Consider the following 20,620-nt stretch of genomic DNA (forward strand, 5'->3'; position numbering starts at 1 on the left):
ATTAGTTCTAGAGGAGAAAAGAAGTTAGCTCATCGAGGGGAAAAAATGTCCTCTGAACCAAGAATTATTTAATTTAGTTTTCTGAAGTCTTTGGAAAACCAACTTCATTTTCTGGTGTTACAAAAGTTACCAGTGTGGAAATAGTGCTGTGGGAAAAGGATGTTTTATTCTCTGATCATCTACCTTTGCTTAATTAGATGGCTAAGTCTAGCTGGAGGTCTTCTTGAAGCATCTTTATTCTCTTGGAATCATGAATTCTGATACCAAAAAAGAAAGTTTTGGGGTTTCTGGTTTTATTTTTGGTTTGTGGGTTTTTTTAAAGCAAGAGCTAAAAAGAATGTCATCACTAAAAACCTCCTCAAATCAGCCAATAATTCAATGAATTGCTCAAATTAATTGACTTCCTTAGTCACAAGTGCTGTAGCAAAAGAAATTCACTGAAGCATTGCATTAATGGTGACATTTTTGGTGTCTTGCTTATACATCAGGAATTATATTTTCATTTGCAAGTGTACTTTGCAAACGGTAACATTTTGATAATGCAAATAATTTAGTTTCTCTTTACCTAGGTAATTCCTTGTTTTCAGCGTGATGGGTTATTTTGCCTACATGAAAATGGTTGTATAACTTTAAGAGTTCGCAGATCTAACTGCAGTCTAACTGGAACTCCATATGAAGAGCCAGGTAAGTTTTGTGGCAAAAATGTCCAGAAATTAACTTTGAGGCATTTTAATTAAGACTTAACTCCAATATTAACCATCGCAGCTCATACAGGACTGCAAATTACAACCCTTCTAGTGTTTTTTCTCCTATACATTAAATTTATGCTGCGTTTTCCCAAAATTGTTTTTGACTCCTCTTATATTTAATGAAAAGTAAGGTATGGTAAGATCCTGTAAATCCTTTTACCACTAAATAACACTTTAAATATGAAGTAGCTTAACAGTCACATGTACAAGAATGTTTTTGGATAAAAGATAATTATTGTTCTTTTTATCTTTAAGAAAAAAACCATATTTTTTCAGGCAAACATGAGATTTTTGGAAGTCGTTTGATCAACTGGAACACTTGATTTTAGATCTAAGACATGCGCTTAAATTTAGATTAAAATCTGAATTATTAAACATCTCTTTTATGAAATATTACTAAGAATGGCCTTTTAAATATAATGGAGGACACTGGCAAAAAGAAGGGGAAACAGTTCTGTAAATATAAATAGTAATTTTTTTTTGTTACAGTTTGTTTTGTTGTTTTTGGCAGTTTGGCAATTTCTAGTGAGCTCTATTACTTGCAGTAAAACAGGTGAGTTTGGGATTGTGGAGAGCAGATGCACTTTCTGCTCAGATATCAAATAGTAGCTTTTTTAATTTTGCAAGATTCAAGTGGAATTAAGTATTTTAAAGACAAAGTTAGATTTTGGAGAACTTCTCGGAGCTGTGTTGTATTGCAGCAAGATCAACAGTATTGATTTTTTGATTGTTTTTCCTAATTGTTTCCTAATTGTCAACCAAGGAGCTCAGTCCTCCTTATCTCTGTTGATTGATCCCATCGTGTTTTCCACTCTTAATTGTTTGTCCTGTGTGGGACCTTGATGTTACAGATCCAGACCCAGTTCAGGAGCTGATTTATGACTTAAGAAGTCAGTGTGATGCAATCAGGGTAACAAAAACCGTTCGACCCTTCAGTATGGTGTGTTGCCCAGTGAATGAGAATTCCGCAGCTCTCATCGTCAGTGACGGCAGGGGCATGATCTGGGAGTTAAAATCCAGTATTTCTGGCAGAAATATTCGCAACAGGTAATGGGGTTTAATTTTTCTTATCAAAGTTTCCATCTGTTCCATATGCAAGTGGTGTGTAGTGTTTTATTATATTCTGAAGGCAACGTGATGTCCTTGTGTGTGTGTGTGTTAGTGTGACATGTGCTATACACATGCATGAATGAAAGGAAGAGAACAAAATATATGATCCAGATAGATTAGTTTCCGTGCTTTGGGGAGGTGAAGGAACTCTATTTACCTTCCTTTCTTTACAAGATAACTGCATACTAAGTGGTTAGGACAAGGAAACAACAGATGGAATAAATATTTGCATTATTCTGGGGGAAAAATTTCTTTTCATTTGGCATTTTTCAGACTATATAATTTTCCTCAGGAACAGATCCCTCACTTTGCTGCATGATAGGACTTCAAAATGAGTCTGGAAAGGACTACATTTTTAATAGGGGAAAGGTTTTCTTCTAAATCTGCATAAATTTGGCACAGAGTATTATGAGCCTGCACAGCAAGTGGCCGGAATACGGTCGTATAAACAATATTTTTATATACAAAGGCTTTAGAGTTTTAGATTTTGTGCAGTCTCTAGAAATACTATAAGAAGTACTGTAGTTCTTTGAACGTTCGGTGTATTAAGGTCGTTCTGCTGCAATAAACCTTTAAAGTAATATGGAATAAAATAAATAACCTACTGCCATAAAAGACATACATAATTCTTAGTACACTTTTAAATAAATTCCTTTGCTCATCAGTGATTTAATGTTTTTGTATTTGCTGTTGTCAGAAAATAATGTTAGATGGATTATTTTTGATGCATATCCAAGAGAGATGGATTTCTTCATCTGGAACCTATATAAAAAATTCATATTGGTTAACAAAAATCATTCCTTGAGTTTGGGAATCTGTTCTGAAATATCAAAATATTTGTGATAGTTGCTTAGCTTATTCATTAACATAGCTCTAAATATTAATACACAATATATTTAGAAGCCTGCATTCAGTGCTTTTGTCAGAACAAGAGGTACAACTGTGCTTTTCTGTTACTTACAAATATCTCTGTAAGGTAGGTGAAAGATATTTTGAATTTTATATGTTTTTATGTGCAAACACAAACTCCTGGTAGAGTTGCTGATGGAAGTTGATTGTGGGAATAAGCTTCTCAAAATATTCTGCTAGTAATAAGTGGTAAGAATAATGAAAGAACAACCTGAGGAGTGAACAAAATCAAGGGCTTAAGTCAATAGGCAATCTGGTTTCTTTAAGGAACTTATTTTCATTTCTTTTACAGCAGTTCAAGTGCATCACCTTTGTATTCCCCGGTCTCGTTCTGTGGAATTCCTGTTGGAGCATTCCAAAATAAACTACCAGACCTCTCATTAGACAACATGATTGGTAAGAATTTCTTTCACTGATACTACTGCTGCTTATTTCTAGGATTTTTGAGTCATTGTACATCACTCGGACTGGTACAGCTTGTGCCAGAAGTCATACTGCAGTGACGTTACATTTTTTTGTGCCCATCTTTGTAGTATCTGAGCGAGTTCACTGTATTTCTAGCAGTAATTTCACTCTGTTTTTACTGTTTGGAGTTATACCTCCATATGTCTTTGAACTGATGTAAGTAACCAGCTTAAAACAATTAAAAAAAAAAAAAAACTGAGAAAATAGGCAAACAAAAGCTATCCTTGGATTCCTTACTTTTTTTTCCTTTTTTAGTGTTACGGAATAGTCAGTATTAGAGAAGTTAGTAGAAATGCATGTTCCAAAAAATTTCATTGTAGGGAGTTCAACAGGATGTAATAAACAACGCTGTTTTCTACATTACTGGTAATTTTTATCTTATAAACTCTTGTGTCTGATAACTTTCTGTAACCTCTCCAATGAAGATTCAATACTAACAAGAGCTTTAATTTTTAAGCAGGGCAAGGCACAATTGCTGGAGAAGAACAGTTAAAGAATTCTTTTCTGCATGAAGTACACCTCAAATTTCTGCTGACTGGACTTCTTTCCGGACTGCCTTTGCCTCCGTTTGCTATCCGCATGTGCCCACCCCTTACGACAAAAAACATTAAACAGTATGAGCCAATCCTTGCCGTTGGTAAGTGCCTTGAATAGGTTATTCATTGCTCTGAAAATAATAAATTCTATATTATTACAAACATAGTTACTAATACAGGGGACAAAAATAATCTGTTTTTTGATCCTGTGGAGCCAGTCACAGATAGTGCCCCTTCTACTAGTCATCAGATTGTAGTATTAGCAAGTTTGTATGTATCCTTTTATTTACGATGATATTGGTCCACTGATATAATCAGCGTTTTACATGATGTTCTCACTTCATTCAAAATATTAGTATGGACTTCTGCATTCCTAGAATAAGTAAATTAACCTTACAGAAACTATGTTTTGATGTAAGTACCTATAAATATACTTAAAACGTTATGTTTTGTGATTGAATGTATTCTATCTTATTATAAATGTAGTTCAACTCATCTAGATATTAGAAGAGTTGCCAGTGAGCACCTGATTTGTCAACCCTGGAGTTCTCCCTATTTAGATCTGTTCTTTCTGACATGCTCTTTCAGACCACGTCAGAGATTTTGCAGTGTGCCTGTGCAGCCTGTTGTCTTTCTCTGCAGTCAGTGTACTGGGACTGCAGACACAGAGGTGCTGTAATTTAAAGATTGTAGAAGGCTGCAAAATTAGACCTCCAGATCTGGGTTGTCCGAAGGCACTCTTGATATATCTGAGATACGAGTGGATTCTGGGCTGCCCTGTCAAGACTGTACCTGTCACAAGTTAGGCTTGGGAAATTCTTGTTATTCTGAAGGTTTCCTGTGTGGAACCACTTTAGGTTTTTGGATGAGGCAGGGAGATATTGCAAAGGTGAATGTTACACAGGAGCATACAAAGAGGATCTCACTGCACTAATGAAAATGCCAAAATAATGCACATATATCTGTGTGCAATTCTTGCAGTGCTTTTGTTATTAATGAGCGTGTGCTCTAAAATCTAGGCAAGCTATCGTTACGTGATGTGGTGATGCTGAAATGTTGCTCTTGGTTTTATGTAAGCTGTAGCTTTTAAAACAGGTGAAATATAAAAGATTAAGAGACTAATAGGTAGGTATAAAGTGCATTTACAGCAAGTTCTGCAGCATTCTAGACTTACGGTACTCAAATGGCTCTTTAGGTATCCATTGTTGTTTTTAACAAAGTTGATGTGACTATAAAGAAAAAAGAACAAGTAAGTCTTCCCGGTATGTAATAGGAAACTGTAACTTCCAGTGTTTCAAAAGTTTTTTGATGTAATCCAAGTGAATAGCTACAAAGTTACTGATTTGTTATTTGCAAGAGATCGTTATTTCAGAAATGAGAAATTAGAATTTTTTTAATGATTTGGTAAAATATACCCATAATTATCCCCTGGGATTATTGATCGATAACAGTTAATACTCCTCTGTTGAGATGTTTACTTATGTCAAGTAATCAGAACAGGAAGAAACATTGCTTTCTCCTGCAAATGGATATGCTGTGAAAATGCAAGAAGAATGAATGGATTTTTTACAGGATCTACAAATAGGTTCAGGAAAATGTCTTGATTTGAATGGAAATCACTGGCTGCAGAGAACCTTGCAAGGTTTGATATTTGGGATTTAAGCACTGGAAATCGAAATACCTGTTCTAAAATTGTAAAATGTAATAGTTAGGGGGGAGGGAGAGAAGGAGAGAGAGAAGTAGCTGTAAATTCTGCATTTTCAGTGAAGTAGGAAAGAGAAAAATAAAATGAGTCTATATACTTTTAAAAATTATTTTTAAATCACTTTTTATAGGTACAAGTAATGGCTCTGTCCTGGTGTTTCATCTTACAAGTGGACTCTTGCACAAAGAGTTAAGCATCCATTCCTGTGAAGTCAAGTAAGATTTTAATTCCTATTATAATCTTTCTGGGAGACAAACACTAAACCAACTAACACTGTACCAGCAATGTAGGCATTGTGAATGAGGCTCAAGAAAATTGCCTGTGAAGTAGTTCACCCTGACAGTATTTTTGCTCTGTATAAGCAGTAACACGCTGTCAAATAAGAGTTAAAATTACCTGAATACTTGAATTGTACCTGTGCTTGCTGATCTAGGATGCATATCGTCTATTTCTAGTACAAAGAAGTCTTTTTAGGACCAGAAACTTTTTTATTATTAGAAGATTTTAAGGACCGAATACAGGACTCAATATTTATCCAGCCTAAGAAAGAACAGAGTAAGTTTTAAATCTGTCGGACTGTGTGTTGGTGTTTACACAATGGGGGAGCTTTTTGGATGACAAATGGCAAAGACATTCAGGATGGTGCTTGCTGGATCCATATTTCCAGAGCGATTTAAGCATGGAAAATAATACTTATTTTTGGAAGTGATATCAATAAATATTTGTATGAGAATTGCGCTATGAAGCCTTTTTTGGGTTAAGATCTTTATTTTACCGTTCATTCTAAGAAAAGGTAAGACAACTGAGAACAGATAGCTCTGAGAGTTCATTATGGAAACCTGCTTTGAATCTGCCACCAAAATTATCTAAGTATTCTGTTATGCAGCATGAGATGATACTATTTTTTTTCAGGTGATTATAGAATTGAAAATGAAAAGCAACTACTAACATTTGACAGATTAAAAAAAAATTAAGATGAGGAGACAGGAGGAAATATACTTTTGAAACAGTAATTTAGGCTTCCTTTGTTATTGCTAGTTTTGTTAGTTTGGCCTTTTCACTTTAAAGGTTTTGCAGCTTTAGAAAAACTTCAAGACTACATGGTATTTATAGCAACTGCCTTTGCACGAGTGGTATATTCAGAGCAAATTAAAATGAATGTGAATTTTCTTTAGCTCTAAGCTATTATTTGGGTAAGTCTTAAATATTTGTTTTCATTTCCTTAATCTCGCTCTTAAAAAATAGTGACTTTCTACACGACTTTTACAAGATCAAGGGAATGCTTTGAGCAATGTAGAATAGGCACAGATTTTACTTTTTTTTATTTAAAAAAGATTAATATTCATGGACTGGAACAGCTTTTCAGTGGGAATTCTTGATATACCTCTGAAATGCAGATAGTTTGGATAATGCCTCTATGTTGGTTTTATCTGAAATACACCTTTAGGGAAACACCGTTAGCTTAGTAGGTAATTGAGAATACCCTGAACCTGTAACTCAAGGCCAGCAGAGTTTTCAGAGCTCTGTAGTTTAAGAGGAGAATGTAATAAAACTAAGGTCTTTGAAATGACAACTCTCCTCTGTATATCAAGTGTGCTAAAATAATGGCCACTCAGTTGTCTAGGTGCTGGCAATTATTACCTTTTTTTTTTTTTTTTAAGATCAAAGTGTTCTTTTTTGGAAGCTACGCATGTAATCACATGCTAATTGTCCTTTTAAACTTTGCAACCCTCTATTGCGATTCGGAGGGAGAACTGTCTGTCCACCATTTAAGATAGATCATAATCATGAGGAACCTTGAATATTCAAATGCAAATAACTGTTATTATAAAGAGGAATTTAGAAGAACTTTGACATAACTCAGTTATGGCTTCTAAGCTGAGCAATTTAAGCTGTGGTGGTAAGATAGGAGATGATAATACATCAATACAGAGGAAAGTATGTTTGAGACATGTAAATAAAACGCCTCCAGTGTAGCTTACGGTTCAGTGAAAACACGGCATTTGCAGCGCCTCTCACTGCTACTTCTGCTTATTTGAACAGAAAGATAACTATGGGTAGAGCAATGCTTCTCATTCTGTTTTTGCAGAAGCTTAACAAGCTCAGGATTGCAGCTTTAATTTTTAAAATTGAAATCTCACTAACCATTACAAGAATGTGTATGAACTGCAGGCAAAACTTGAAATTCCTGCGTTACATCAGAGTTTTAGCAGCTGAATTTAAGCTGACTCCCCTTTGGGAAACTGCTATAGAAACATTTATCCCCTCCTATCCACTTCTGCCATACAGGTCGATGTGCTAGATTTATTTATGTCATTAGTAAATATGTGTTGCCTCCATAACCAGTGTTGCAATGAAATCCTCTGTATTTGCAGTTGCCATTACAAGATATACAATTATCTGACATAAACCAAGTTCAGCACTTAACTGTAGTTTCTTTCTTTTAACCTTCCTTTTCTTAAAAAGAGAAAATTAGTTCCATTGCTGGTGTTGACTTTTGGACATGCAGACCATACAAATTATTTTGAAGTACAAGGAAAATTAATTAATAAAATTAGGGGCTGAGACTGTTTTCTGATAATATGACTGAGATTTTAATAGTTTTCTTCAAGATACAGTTTGTTTTCAAGTTTCACCTTTCTTCTGTTCAATCCATTCCCAACTAGATAAGTAATTTGTGTTTTTATCCACCTCAATACACTATAATTTCTTTGCATTGAAAACATTAATAAAAGCAACTGAATCTTACCACTGAAGTAACTGAAACAAGGTGAATAAACTGAATTTCATGTATTAAAAGAGTGGGTCCACTCTTAGAAGTAGTTTACAGCTGAATGTAACCCTTAATTCTAGTAGACAAACATATCTTTTATTAGGAAATTTTGGAAATGGGAACATTCCAATTGTTTCCGTCGTTGAACTACTGTCTTCAGATTCTCGATTTACATGTATGACAATAACAAAAAAAATATTGTTTCAGGTGCAATCAGTTAGCTAAGCTAATGTTTCCTTTTTAGTTATGAGTTCCTTGGGCTGCTGTAGATTTTTTTTTTTTGGTATTGACAGGTGGCCAGTCGGCAGCCAAGGAAAGAGACTTGTCCCGTTATATCTGAGCTGATGAAAGAGGTGTAGAAAGTGCCTCAGGTCCTTGAATGAGAATGGTGAATGACTACTGGCAATAGCAATGCATTACAAGTATTCTGTGTTTTTTCCAAAAAAAGAGAGTAGAATAATAGAAAAAATTGGAAAGGTGTCAGAATTGATATTTCTTCCATTTCAGAAAGCTCCCTGTACTTATGACCCCTTGGAGACTTGCAGTATCTCAAATTATTGCAATTGTAGCTTTCTGTTCAGTCATTCCTATAATGTTTCAATTAATAATTGAATACTCCTCATTTTGATTGAAATTACTGGTTGACCTTTGATAAGTCTCGGTGGGAAGAGGACTGGGTCCTAAATTTTAAAATTTACTTGCGGACTTAGGAGTAAAGCTTTCAAATTTTTTTAAAGCTTGAACTGAAAACATAAAGATAAATGTGGCCCTTACTTCTATGTACAAAATATGATAGGAGTGCTTTTTTTACTTATACCTGTCTACATTGCATTTAGGAAGCTTCTACTCTATACAGTGTGAGTTGGATTTACTGTCAGTAAATCATAATTATTGTTATTTATCTTTCTCATATTAAACATCTATTCTTGCAAAGCAGACCATGATTTTACAATTGATGTGACAGAAGGCTTAGTTGCCCTAGAAATAGTTCTTAAGCAATCAGTGTTTGAAGGATTTGAGGAAAACCTAAATCCTTTTATCTATGTAAAGATGAGCTTGGGCATATGTATGTTTGAGAGCAGTCTCAATTTTCCTTTAGACTAGTTCCTTGATTTATTTCCCAGGTGAAGTGCTCAGCAGTTTATGTTGGCACAAAGTGCGTGTGGGAAATAGGGACAGAAAACACTCATTTTGGGGCAGAACCACCTAGTGCCGCTTCCTGACCTTCTGTGGCCTGGGGTTGATTTCAAGAATTTGCTTGGAATCCCTGTGTGCTCACAATAGGTTGTACACGGTGTAACTTGACATCCTTGCAGCACTTCAAGGTGATTTGCTTTGTGGCTGCTGTGGCATGAGCAAAAAGAACAAAAAAAATTTACCAGGTTTTCAGTTCTTTTGTGATAGCCTTTGAAATCTGTTGAGCCTCTCTTTCTTTTTTTTCTTTTTTTTTTTTTTTAAATTGTCTTTGTTTCTCCTCTCTCTGGACGGAAAGAATCAAGCCTCCCCACTCTGCTAGCTGTATGAATATTTTTCTCTTTCTATATGCTGCCAAATTTGAGTTACTAATTTAATCACAGCAGTGCTTTTACTTCACTCTAGTGTTACGCGTGAGAGATTTTTGCAAGAGTTACTAGTGTTTCGAACTGAAATTTTTAGCCAAACAAGAACTAGTGTAGTCTGAAAAAGAATGCTAATCTTCAATTTAATTTGGTAACTTTATGTTTACGTGATAGTGATTGCATAGCTGCTTCTGATGCTTAAATACAGTGTTTCCATAAAGCATAGAAAATCACTCGCATGCTCTTTTCAAGTTGAAGAATATACATAAAGAGAAATAAAAAGGATTGTACTTCAGGCTGTTTTCAAGCCATTCAAATATTTTAGCTAATGTGCTCCATGTACTCTCTTCTGATGACAGGGGAATTGAGTGGATAAGCTTGACTGGGTTTATATCCTTTGCCACATCAACACCGAACAATCTGGGGCTAGTAAGGAATGAGCTGCAGCTGGTGGACCTACCAACAGGTTAGTATTTCCTGAGAAATCTGAGAGGCTGACAGATTTGCTGGGGAGTGACAAACGTAAGTTCTTACTGCTTTTTTTTTTCCTTCTCTTCTGTTATTATGACAAAATAAAAGCCTAGAGAGGAGTTTTAACTGGTTCAGCTCTTCTGTCCTTGTGAAGCCACGTAATGTGTTCCATCTGGTGCTCTGCAGACGGACTTATCAAAAGAATGTGTGTATGTCGGCAGGAGGTTTAGGAGCATTCACACAGCATGGGTATCAGCGGTATATTCTCTTCACAAAACGCATATATTTCCAAATATGTTTTATCACAGCCTACACCTATCGTTTTACGTGCGCCTGAAATAGCGTTGAACCATTTATTCTGGCTTGTGTCAGCAACTGATAATTTTTCAGGGTGGGCCAGGTGCGTGTCCAGAATTTGAGCATGTGGGTGGAAGTGAAATGGATTTTTTTTTAATAATAAAATCTGATGCTTTTAGAAAGAATTGGAAGGGTTAAAAAGTAAATAACTTTTTGAAAGATACTGTTCATCGCAAAATTAGCTCATTTTATGTGATTTCCAGCTCTTCAGGCCTCATAATGGATGACAGATATATTTGTGGTAGAACTCAATGTTGCACAATACTAGGAGGTATAATTTGGGAGATTAGACAGCCCAAAATAGGAAGCACTTCAATAATTTTAGATTATTTTTGAATGTGAAAACCTGGAGCCATTTAATTTCTAATTGAAGAGCCTAGTTCTTGTAACACATGGCTAATTCTGAATTGCTTTATGTAGCATAAAGTGTTTCAGTGGGTTTTTTAAGCATATACTCAAGTTTTGTATTTCCAGGGTGCTGCACAAAGAGCCTATTTTTTTATGACAGTATTGTAATTTTTTTCTATATAATGTCTTTTGTTCATTTGTTTAATGTAAAATGGGATTTTGATTTTTCACTCAGCTTGGAAATCAGTATTGAAACATTTATAAATAGAAGTGATAAAAAGTTCAGTTTCCACAAAGAACCAAGTTTCAATTAAATGTCAATACCTGAGACCTTAGCCTGTGGTTTGCTCAAAAAATGTTCCATTTCGTTTTTTAAAGCATTAACTCTTGGCTGGCCAGCTCCATTGTTAATTCTTCTTCCTTGTTTTATTGATGGTTCTTCCATCACTGATTAGCCCGACTTTCTGTTTTAGGGCAAGGAAATCTGTACTGATTGTACTTACTTTGTGAACACATGGACAAAATTCTCATTTATTTATCTGAACAAAAATAAGAAAGACAATTCCTAAGGTGTTTCGTCACTAATGAAGAAAATAGAGCTGGAAGGTTTCCTGTAACCTAACCTCTGGCATGAGAGCTCTAATTAGAAATTTTGATAACTAGATTTATTCATATATTTGGCATAAGTAATTTAGCTTTGAGCAGCCACAAGAGTGTCTAAAGTTTGAAAACTTCTTGAAAGCTAAGAGAATGAAACTTAAATAGATATTTTACTACCCTGGGGTTTGTAGGTCATTGTTTATTGTAACGCTATGTATGACAGCTTTAATTCTGCAACACTTTGTACAGGTGGGTGAAAGTTTTGTTGAGGAAAAGTTTATAAGTTCTTAGGCTTTTCCCTTTTACCTGGAAAGAAGGAGACAGAGTGGTTCTGCGAAACGTTGAATGAGTTAGTACTTCGCCGTGGAAATACTTTCACGCTTAGTTTATCGCAGAATTAATTTCTCTTAAAAACTTGAAATCTACGCTGGAATTTCCTCCTTGGGGAATTGAGAGTATGTCTCATTGGCTTTGAGTGGAAAATAATAACTCTTTGAACTCGATATGTTTATGCAAGATGAATTTCAGTAGTTTATTTTATATTTAGTTCCTTGAATGCAGTAAAATTTTCATGTAAGATAAGGCATGCAGTTCTAGTCTGGTTTGTAGACTATTTCTGTTTACAAACAGAGTAGTTTACAAACTATTTCTCTGTTTATATTTAGTTTAGTAACCATTTCTGTCATGTTTGTGTTCCAGGCAGGAGCATCGCGTTTCGTGGGGAGCGAGGCAATGACGAGCCAGCTATTGAAATGATAAAGGTGTCTCATTTGAAGTAAGTAGATTGGCCTTGTGAAGTTTAGAAATTTGACCGTTCTGCTTGAAGATTCTTGTGAATTAATACAAATAATAGAAATTTCAGGAAAAAACAGTCCAGAGAGTATAGCAAAATGTGCAACAGCATCAAGAGAAGAATACTCTAGAATATTAGTTCAAAGTGCAAAAGCTGTGAATGTTTCTGTGGTTGACTTTGTAATTTCAGGATCCGATCACACTGCAGGATCACTCGCTAACATTTTATTTTAAGAATTGCATTCACTGTGCTGACATTTTGATACTAGGGAGAATAAAAGCACTGAATAAGTTTTTGTGAACTTTGTTATGAGTTCTTTTCTATAACTTCAACCTTAGTCAAAACCAGAAGACTGGCATTTAAAGGTGGGATGTTTTTTCATGTTTATTAATTTTTCTAAGTACGTATTTCACACCTTTATAATAATTGTCTGCTAGACAAACTAGATGTGAGGTGTAGTTGTTTGACAAGTCAGCTGCTAAATGACCAAATTGTTTAACATCAAATTCTGTTTATTTTGCTATCAGGCCCCTGACAGAAGTATCAAAAATAATAACAGTAGTACTTCGGGATTGCTTTACCTTCCTGTGCAAAGGAAATTAAAGTAGTGTTGAATTTAAAGCATCGTCTTTAAATTTTAGAAGATTTTTTACTTTAACAGAAAGATTTTTCTCTTCCAGAGAATTTGGAAAAGTTCAACCGTATGATGATCTTATTAATGCGTTAAAAATCAGAAACATCCATGAGCTTAGATGAAGAGGCTAAAATTTTAAGTGAGAACAAGTAAGGATAGTTCATGTGAATAGATGCAAAGAGTACACATAGCTGCAGAGCCTCTCTGTATTTTCAAGTTAAATGTGAAAAGTAGTAGATGGAAGATGGTTTACTCATCTGGCTCCACAGACGAATGATCTGAAGACATGACTGACAAGTGGTTTAGTGTAGGAGGATCTTATGTTCCTTTATTACTGGATTAGCAAAGTGGCATGTGTGTGGAGTAGAGAAGAAAATCTGTCCCTCCTGTAGCCTTGGTATGTCTTTCTGATACCTTGTGCAGTCATCAGCTTGGGCTGAGTCTGGCTAAATTAGACATCCTGCTGCTTTCTCTGAATTCCTTCCCTTGTCTCCTTTACAATAATTGAGCAGTACCTCCTGACACATATTTCTAATTTTTTTAGCTTTGAGGAGGACCTCTTTTTCAGACAGATTCTTTTGCACCTCAATAATTAAAAGAAGTCACAAGCTTTGGAGTGGGATTTGAGCCAAATTAATTAACTCTGCTTCCTCTCAGTTCTTGAGTGCTGATATGAACAAGACATGCGAAGTAAAATGCTTGCATTCAATTGAAATGGTTACTTTTCATATAGTAAATTCTTATTTATTTTAGGCAATATCTTGCTGTAGTGTTTAAAGACAAACCACTGGAGATCTGGGATGTCAGAACGTGCACTCTGCTCAGAGAAATGTCTAAAAACTTCCCTACAGCAACTGCTTTGGTAAGGAATAAAGTCTTTCACATACTGTTTATTAAATTTCGTATGTTGAGGTAGTATAAAAAATTATGAACAATTTTGCAGCAAAGTGCCCTGTATCTGTAGCATACAGGTGAGTGCTTTCACCCTTCTATTTTCATCTGTCGTCAAACAGAGGCGTGAAAAATCTGGTCTGCACCTTGGCTGATGGGGGAGCTATCCTAGAAAGCTATCTTCATTGAAGTCATTATAATTAACAGAAAAATCCCCAATAAATTCAGAGGGTGAATATTTGTCTTTTCTGTTTTTCCTGGGTAATCTTTCTCAGGAGTGGTCACCTTCTCATAACTTAAAAAGCCTGAGGAAGAAGCAGCTAGCAGCCCGTGAGGCCATGGCCAGGCAGACAGTTGCATCAGATACTGAAGTCAGCAGCGTAGAATCTTCTTTGATCAGGTATTTCTCATTCTGATTTAATGCTCTTCTGTATCGGTTGTTTCTCCACTCTGTGCTCTCTACAACAGACTGATTTTGAACCAATTCTTGAGTACCTATCAGGCAAATTAACTTTATGGGCCTCCTTTTAGCTATTGGATCTGGAACTTTGATTTACTGCTCAATGAGAGAAACAGTGTACCTATTTCCCTCAGGTGTGTATCTATGTAGCAGTCGATTAGTTACTTTTTTCTTGAAGTAAGACTTATTTGCCCCCAAAGGTTTCCACAAGGGTATAAATGGTTTAATTGTTGCTTCCAGATAAATAATTTTGAAGGATATATGCATTTTTGTGCTGCTTCTATGCGTTTGCCTTGCAATTCTGATTTCAGTAGAGAAATACTTGTGTCTTACTGTGTTCTCTTTAAAGCTTGTTACAGGAAGCTGAAAGCAAATCCGAGCTGAGCCAGAACATATCTGCCAGAGAGCACTTTGTGTTTACAGGTGCTGATGGACAGGTTTATCATCTCACAGTAGAAGGAAACTCGGTAAAAGACAGTGCAAGAATTCCACCTGATGTGAGTTCCAGATTTCTGTATCAGTGATGCTTTAGTTTTTTTGCTTAGCTGTGATTGCCATGAAACCCCCTGCACCAGGTACATGCATTGTACTGGTGAGTGGTCATTAGTGTAGGAGTTTGAAATACAAAATCACAGAATCACAGAATGTTGGGGGTTGGAAGGGACCTCAAAAGATCATCTAGTCCAGCTCCCCTGCCAGAAATTTAAAAAAATGTAGCAATTTTCTTCTCATAATCTTAAAGTTTTTCTAGTGAAAGCTCTGCTGAAGTAAATGATTTTTTAGTAAGTTAGAATCTTCATAGGCACTGACGTGTTTTTTTAATGAATTTTAGTCAAGCATATACAAAAAGCTTGAATAATAAGGAGATTGTTATTGAGACATGACTGTGCTTTGTTAATAGATTTTGTCTTATGTCGTAAGGAGGACTTGAGTGGGCCAGAGTTGTGAGTTTTAAGCTTGTTTTTTTTAATCCGGTTACTCTGAAGAACACCCTTCCTTTTTTTTTCTTTTTAGTTTTTCCTGAAGACTTTGATCAATTTAACTTAGAAAAAGGAATTCTTTTATTTTTGTTTCCTAATTTGGGATATGCTGGTATTGTGATTGTCATCTGCAATGTTGTTGTTTCCTTGCAACAAGAGATAGAGGAGTGGTTTCCATTGATTTAAACCCAAAATTTCTTAGAAGAAAATGTCTTTTGAAGCAAATGTGACTGACTTGGTAAATATTTATATTCACTAGAATTATTTTCATTTTAGCTGAGCAAAATTGGGTCTGTCATGTCATATAATTTATTTTTTTTTTAAAAAAAGAAGTGCTAATGTTGAAATGTTTGTTTCTATATTTGATTCCATTAATCACAGTATTTTGTTCTGCTTTCTAAATATTTCCAGGGAAGTATGGGTAGCATTACATGTATTGCCTGGAAAGGGGATATCCTGGTTCTTGGAGATGTTGATGGAAACTTAAACTTCTGGGATTTGAAAGCTAGAGTATCCAGGTATGAATGCAGGTTAAATCTGGCAAACATCAAATAATGAGTGTTAGAATGGTTTTTACCCCCACACATTTATGATCATCACTGCAGGAGGTCATCTGTGGTGTTTGAGGTAAAAGATGAAAGTATTTTGAAATAAAATTTCAGAAAATGCCTGCTCTGTTACAGTTCTTTTGTGTTTCCGGATGGCGTAACACTTTACCAAAGTTTTTACAACAGCTATGTATCTTTCTTATGTTAAATACACAGTGGGTTCTGATAAAACATTAAGTAGTCTAGTATCTATTTCATGCATTTAATCTTTTCAGTTTTCATCATAATTTGAATAGCTCTCTGTGTGTGCGTGGGTATTGTTCTTTCCAATCTGTACGCTCTCAGGATCTAGAGTGTTGGTGGAAAGGATTTGACTGCTCACAACGTATGAAATGATTGGTAGTAATGTTGGGCTTTTCTTTCCTTAGGGGCATTCCTACACACCGAAGCTGGGTGAAAAAGATACGTTTTGCCCCAGGGAAAGGAAATCAAAAACTTCTCGCAATGTACAATGATGGAGTAGAAATCTGGGACTCAAAAGAGGTGTCTGTGGTTTTGATATGCGCTTCTTTGCAAAATATGAGTGTTGCTTCTGGAAATCATGATGAGTCAGGGATTAAGGTTTATTTAGTCATGATTTCTTGCTGACAGTTGTATAATAAGGTTGTATGGCATTTCTCAGAGGACTTCAGTTCCTATGAAGCATTTTTTAGTTGTCATCAATGAGCTTTCACTCATAAAACTGACAAGACTCTGAGATACTCTTTGTCGTTCTCTTGTAGTGTTTTTAAGGCCACCACTGCAGGTTTCTTAACTGCTGGCGGTATTCAACAGTATGTATTCTTCAGTGCATGAATTTAATTTGTTAGGGAGTACCAGAAAGCTAGATGCTTGTTAATTAATGTTGTCTAGCTTTTCATCCTACTCAGAAATTCTGTAGTAATGTTTAGAAATCTTCAAGGGTTTGCTTCATAGGTCTGTCAGGGTTTTATAGTACCATGGAGGGAAGGAAAGATAATTGTACAGTTTTAACTTTGTCCCCCTTGGATTCCATTCAGGGTATGAGACTATGAAACAGGAATTTAATATTTTTTTTTCTGTTAACTTTGTAGTGAGCACCAATTCCTAACTCAGACACTCAATTTAACCTTGACCTTGAGTAACTTGGTCTAGTTGAGAGACATCCCTGCCCATGGCAGAGAGGTTGGATGAGATGATCTCTAAGGTCCCTTCCAACCTAGGCCATTCTAGGATTCTATGAATTGAGCAATATAAAGCTTTCCACTGATGATAAAGAGTTGGACAGCGTTCGTGACCAACAACTGTGAATTATATAGACAGAATAAAATATCCCATGGGTCTCTCTTCAAGAACATTTTACTAGTTTGTTTGCCATGGGATATGCCTCTGTAGCTCTTTCTTTCCTGGGACAAGAGAAAGAGTTTCCTACTCTTTTAAATTTTAAATTAATTCACATTTCCAACTGCAAATCTTTCAGAATATTTATAGAAATATTTTAGTCTCAGTCCTGTTATCCATATGATTCTCTCCTTAGAATTTTACCTTCACCTAATACCAGTTATCTGGTATTTCCATATTTTTCTCTAATTCCCTTAGTGCTAGGAGTAATCATGTTTCTAGAGCTGATGTACCTTACATCTCGCTAACTCCATGCTTTGCTCTAGAGTGGGTGAAAGGAAACATCACAATGTTGATTGTAATGGAGGCTTTGTTGCTGTTTCCTTCTATCAACAATTTTAATGTCCTGTGATGCTACAGAAGGGTTACAAAAAACTGCTGGCCTGTGATTCCAAGTACAGTTTAATACTATTCCCATAATGTTATGTTAATAGTATGAATAAATGTATTTCTAGACAAGTTCAGTATTTATAAAGAAAGTATGTGTTTATTGAGAGCATGAGTTAATGAGAACCTCACTTCTCCCGTCATGCACATATGCTACATCAGGAACTGGAATTAAAGAGGAACTATAAATTTCCACCAATTTACTGGGTAAATTTTATGTCAGAAAAGATAGCAAAAGGGCAGCTGTATAGCTGTGCTCAAAAGGATCTTTTCCCAGCTCTCGTTGGGAGAAAGTGTTGTTTCAGGGCAACCGTGTGCCCTACTCCAAGGTTTCTAAATTCCCTACTCTCCAGAGAAGACCATCATTAAACTGATTGGTGACTAACTTCACCTTTTAGTGCACATTTTGTGGTATGCCTCACAGGCATCTGTGAGTCTTACACCGCGTGATGGAAAGCCTTCTAAAAATGAAAAACAACTTTTCAAGGTCCAAATGGTGAGCAGTTTAAGAAGTGGAAGAAACGTCACGTTCCGAATCCTGGATGTGGACTGGTGCACTTCAGAAAAAGTTGTCTTGGCGTCAGATGATGGCTGCATTAGGGTTCTGGACTTGTCCATGAAAACGTCGTGTTTTCGAATGGATGAACAGGATTTAATAGGTATGTTAATGTCACTTTGGCTGTTGACTGCTAGATCGTTCGTTTTGAAAGTGGACCGTGAAAACACTCAGCACTTCTGTTAGAGCGGAGAATTGTCACGTGTAGAGGATTCCACGTCTCTATAGTGGTTTTCATAGATGCAAGTGTGGGGTTTTTTTTATGGTTAGGTCATACAGGTGGGGTTTTTTTTGCACAAGGTTAATGTTCTAAGTAAGCTAGATTTCTAGTATCTTACCTGGTGTATGAATTAACACAACAAGAGCTTTTTGTACAGATATCTAGAAAGTTGACCTAAAAATCATTGATACATCAGTTAGGCATCAGTACCTACATCACTGATACTCATTGCATGATTTCAAAACACTTGTTAATGTGTGAAAACGTCTTTTCTGATATTTGCAGATACCAGTGGCAGTTTGTAGACTGATTTATTACTTTTTCAGAGTAGATTTTCTCACTGAACTCTAAAATAGCAATATTAGTTCTGGTTGACGTTTTTTTGCCGTATGTTGTAATAAGGGAATTAAAATATTTAGCTGTTTAAACAGGTAACTAAACTGCATTTATCTACTTTTAATTACTAATGTTCCAAATAACTACTTGTCTTTTGTTCCATCCTGCCTTTACTCATACAATTTCCGTAAAACACGTAGATAAAACAAGAGATATGTAATAAACAAGATAGTGAGGTGGGGAGCTGTTGTGTGGGATGTATGAGGAAGCACATAATTTATCACAGATATTTTTATTATCAAATGAATGTTCTGTAATATTAAGATATAAAAATTAATCTTCTAAACCTGAGCACACTGAAATTAGAATCTGCCAGGATTAAGGTTACCAGTGATTTAACTGTTCTCCTGCCTCTATGCTGTGATAATCTTTTAATTAAAAAAATCACATTTACAAGATTCCTACATCATTCAGTGCATGTGAAGTACAGGGAATTGCTGAATATTTATTGATGTAGCTGGTTGGTACTTGTTTTACTCCTGAGTCACTGGGGAGCATTTACTGTGTATCATCCAAACTTTGTCCTGAATGCAGACTTACTGACTTTGAAATCTGTATGACAACTGTCAATACTATAGTTTTCATCTTACGTATTTGCTAATACAGACATATATTAAACTTCACAACATCCTTTTCTGATGCTGGCTACTAGTCCTTGTATTATGCTGTAGAAACTAGAAGCACAAATTAAAAGTAAACCATGCGTTAGGGTACATTTTGGTGTGTGCTTCTTTTCCAGCATGTCCATGTAGTGGTAATAATCATCATACACAGCTCTACTTAATGCCAGTGTGATGTATTCCAGGAGTCTGTAGCTAAATTCAATATGGAACATCCTGAAACTGTCATCTGAGCACGGTTGATAACCCTGTGCCTTCTATGAAATGATTTTGCTAGTGCAGAAAGATAAACTTTTATGACTAGGAACCCACACTGTGGATGTGAAAAGACTGTGATTTATGATTTTCTTCTGGTGCTTGCAGGCAAGGCGGCATATTTTATAGTTCCTGAACACAGTGTTATTGCACACTAGCCACTCAGCAATGAATCTTTCCCTTTTTGTTTCAGAACCTGCGTGGTGTCCCTATCTGCTTGTTCCAAGGGCTTCGTTAGCTTTAAAAGCATTCTTATTGCATCAGCCGTGGAATGAGAAATATTCTCTAGATATTGCCAACATGTAAGAAGAAATATATACCTATATATAAAATACATTTTTTTTAAATCCTGCATCTTTTATTAGTCTTTCTATGCAAATAACTGTAAGACATGTAAGTTTCTTCACCCTTTGTAACAGTCAAGAAGATAATAGCTTCACTGTTTATTGCTTTAAGGTCAAGTATTTTATTTCCTTTGACTTTCAGTAGCCTTTTTTTATTGAGTGCTGCTGGCCTCTTATGATACTAGCAATATTTCTCTGTCATTTACATATGACCTTTCAGTATCCTTTATTGTGTTTGTGTGGCCACATAATAATGGGCTAGGCGTTGTCATTTCCATTAATTTCAAGGTTAATGAATAAAAGTGGGAAAAGGAAGACTGGTGGCACTGATTCTGAGGTTCAGAGAGAGCACGAACAGTCTTTCATTACTCTTTTGGAATTGGTAACAAGACAAAGAATTTTTGCATTAATGGATTACCCTAAGAGTATGAAATATTGTTTCTGTGGATGTTCTTGTGTTTTTCTACTACCAGTAGTACTTTTCCATTTTAGATAATTCTGTCATTTTTGTAATACAGGAAAACTTTTTTTTTTC

The 20,620-nt window shown here is 35.6% G+C and overlaps 1 protein-coding gene across 1 annotated transcript in view; it reads left to right on the forward strand.

The window, feature by feature from the left end:
- WDR11 (WD repeat domain 11) overlaps positions 1 to 20,620 on the forward strand; it is a gene marked incomplete at its 5' end in the record, with an annotated part of 38,942 nt that overhangs the window by 11,357 nt on the left and 6,965 nt on the right. The window contains 14 exons of the mRNA XM_009873743.1: positions 570 to 684; positions 1,601 to 1,796; positions 3,061 to 3,164; positions 3,694 to 3,870; positions 5,605 to 5,689; positions 10,166 to 10,272; positions 12,282 to 12,357; positions 13,763 to 13,871; positions 14,176 to 14,300; positions 14,710 to 14,857; positions 15,752 to 15,858; positions 16,317 to 16,431; positions 18,182 to 18,353; positions 19,935 to 20,043. Of these exons, the coding sequence (XP_009872045.1) occupies positions 570 to 684; positions 1,601 to 1,796; positions 3,061 to 3,164; positions 3,694 to 3,870; positions 5,605 to 5,689; positions 10,166 to 10,272; positions 12,282 to 12,357; positions 13,763 to 13,871; positions 14,176 to 14,300; positions 14,710 to 14,857; positions 15,752 to 15,858; positions 16,317 to 16,431; positions 18,182 to 18,353; positions 19,935 to 20,043 (1,745 nt within the window). The remainder of the gene's footprint in view (positions 1 to 569; positions 685 to 1,600; positions 1,797 to 3,060; positions 3,165 to 3,693; positions 3,871 to 5,604; positions 5,690 to 10,165; positions 10,273 to 12,281; positions 12,358 to 13,762; positions 13,872 to 14,175; positions 14,301 to 14,709; positions 14,858 to 15,751; positions 15,859 to 16,316; positions 16,432 to 18,181; positions 18,354 to 19,934; positions 20,044 to 20,620) is intronic.

This window comes from Apaloderma vittatum, unplaced genomic scaffold (assembly GCF_000703405.1).
Source record: "Apaloderma vittatum isolate BGI_N311 unplaced genomic scaffold, ASM70340v1 scaffold3467, whole genome shotgun sequence".
Taxonomy (NCBI): domain Eukaryota; kingdom Metazoa; phylum Chordata; class Aves; order Trogoniformes; family Trogonidae; genus Apaloderma; species Apaloderma vittatum.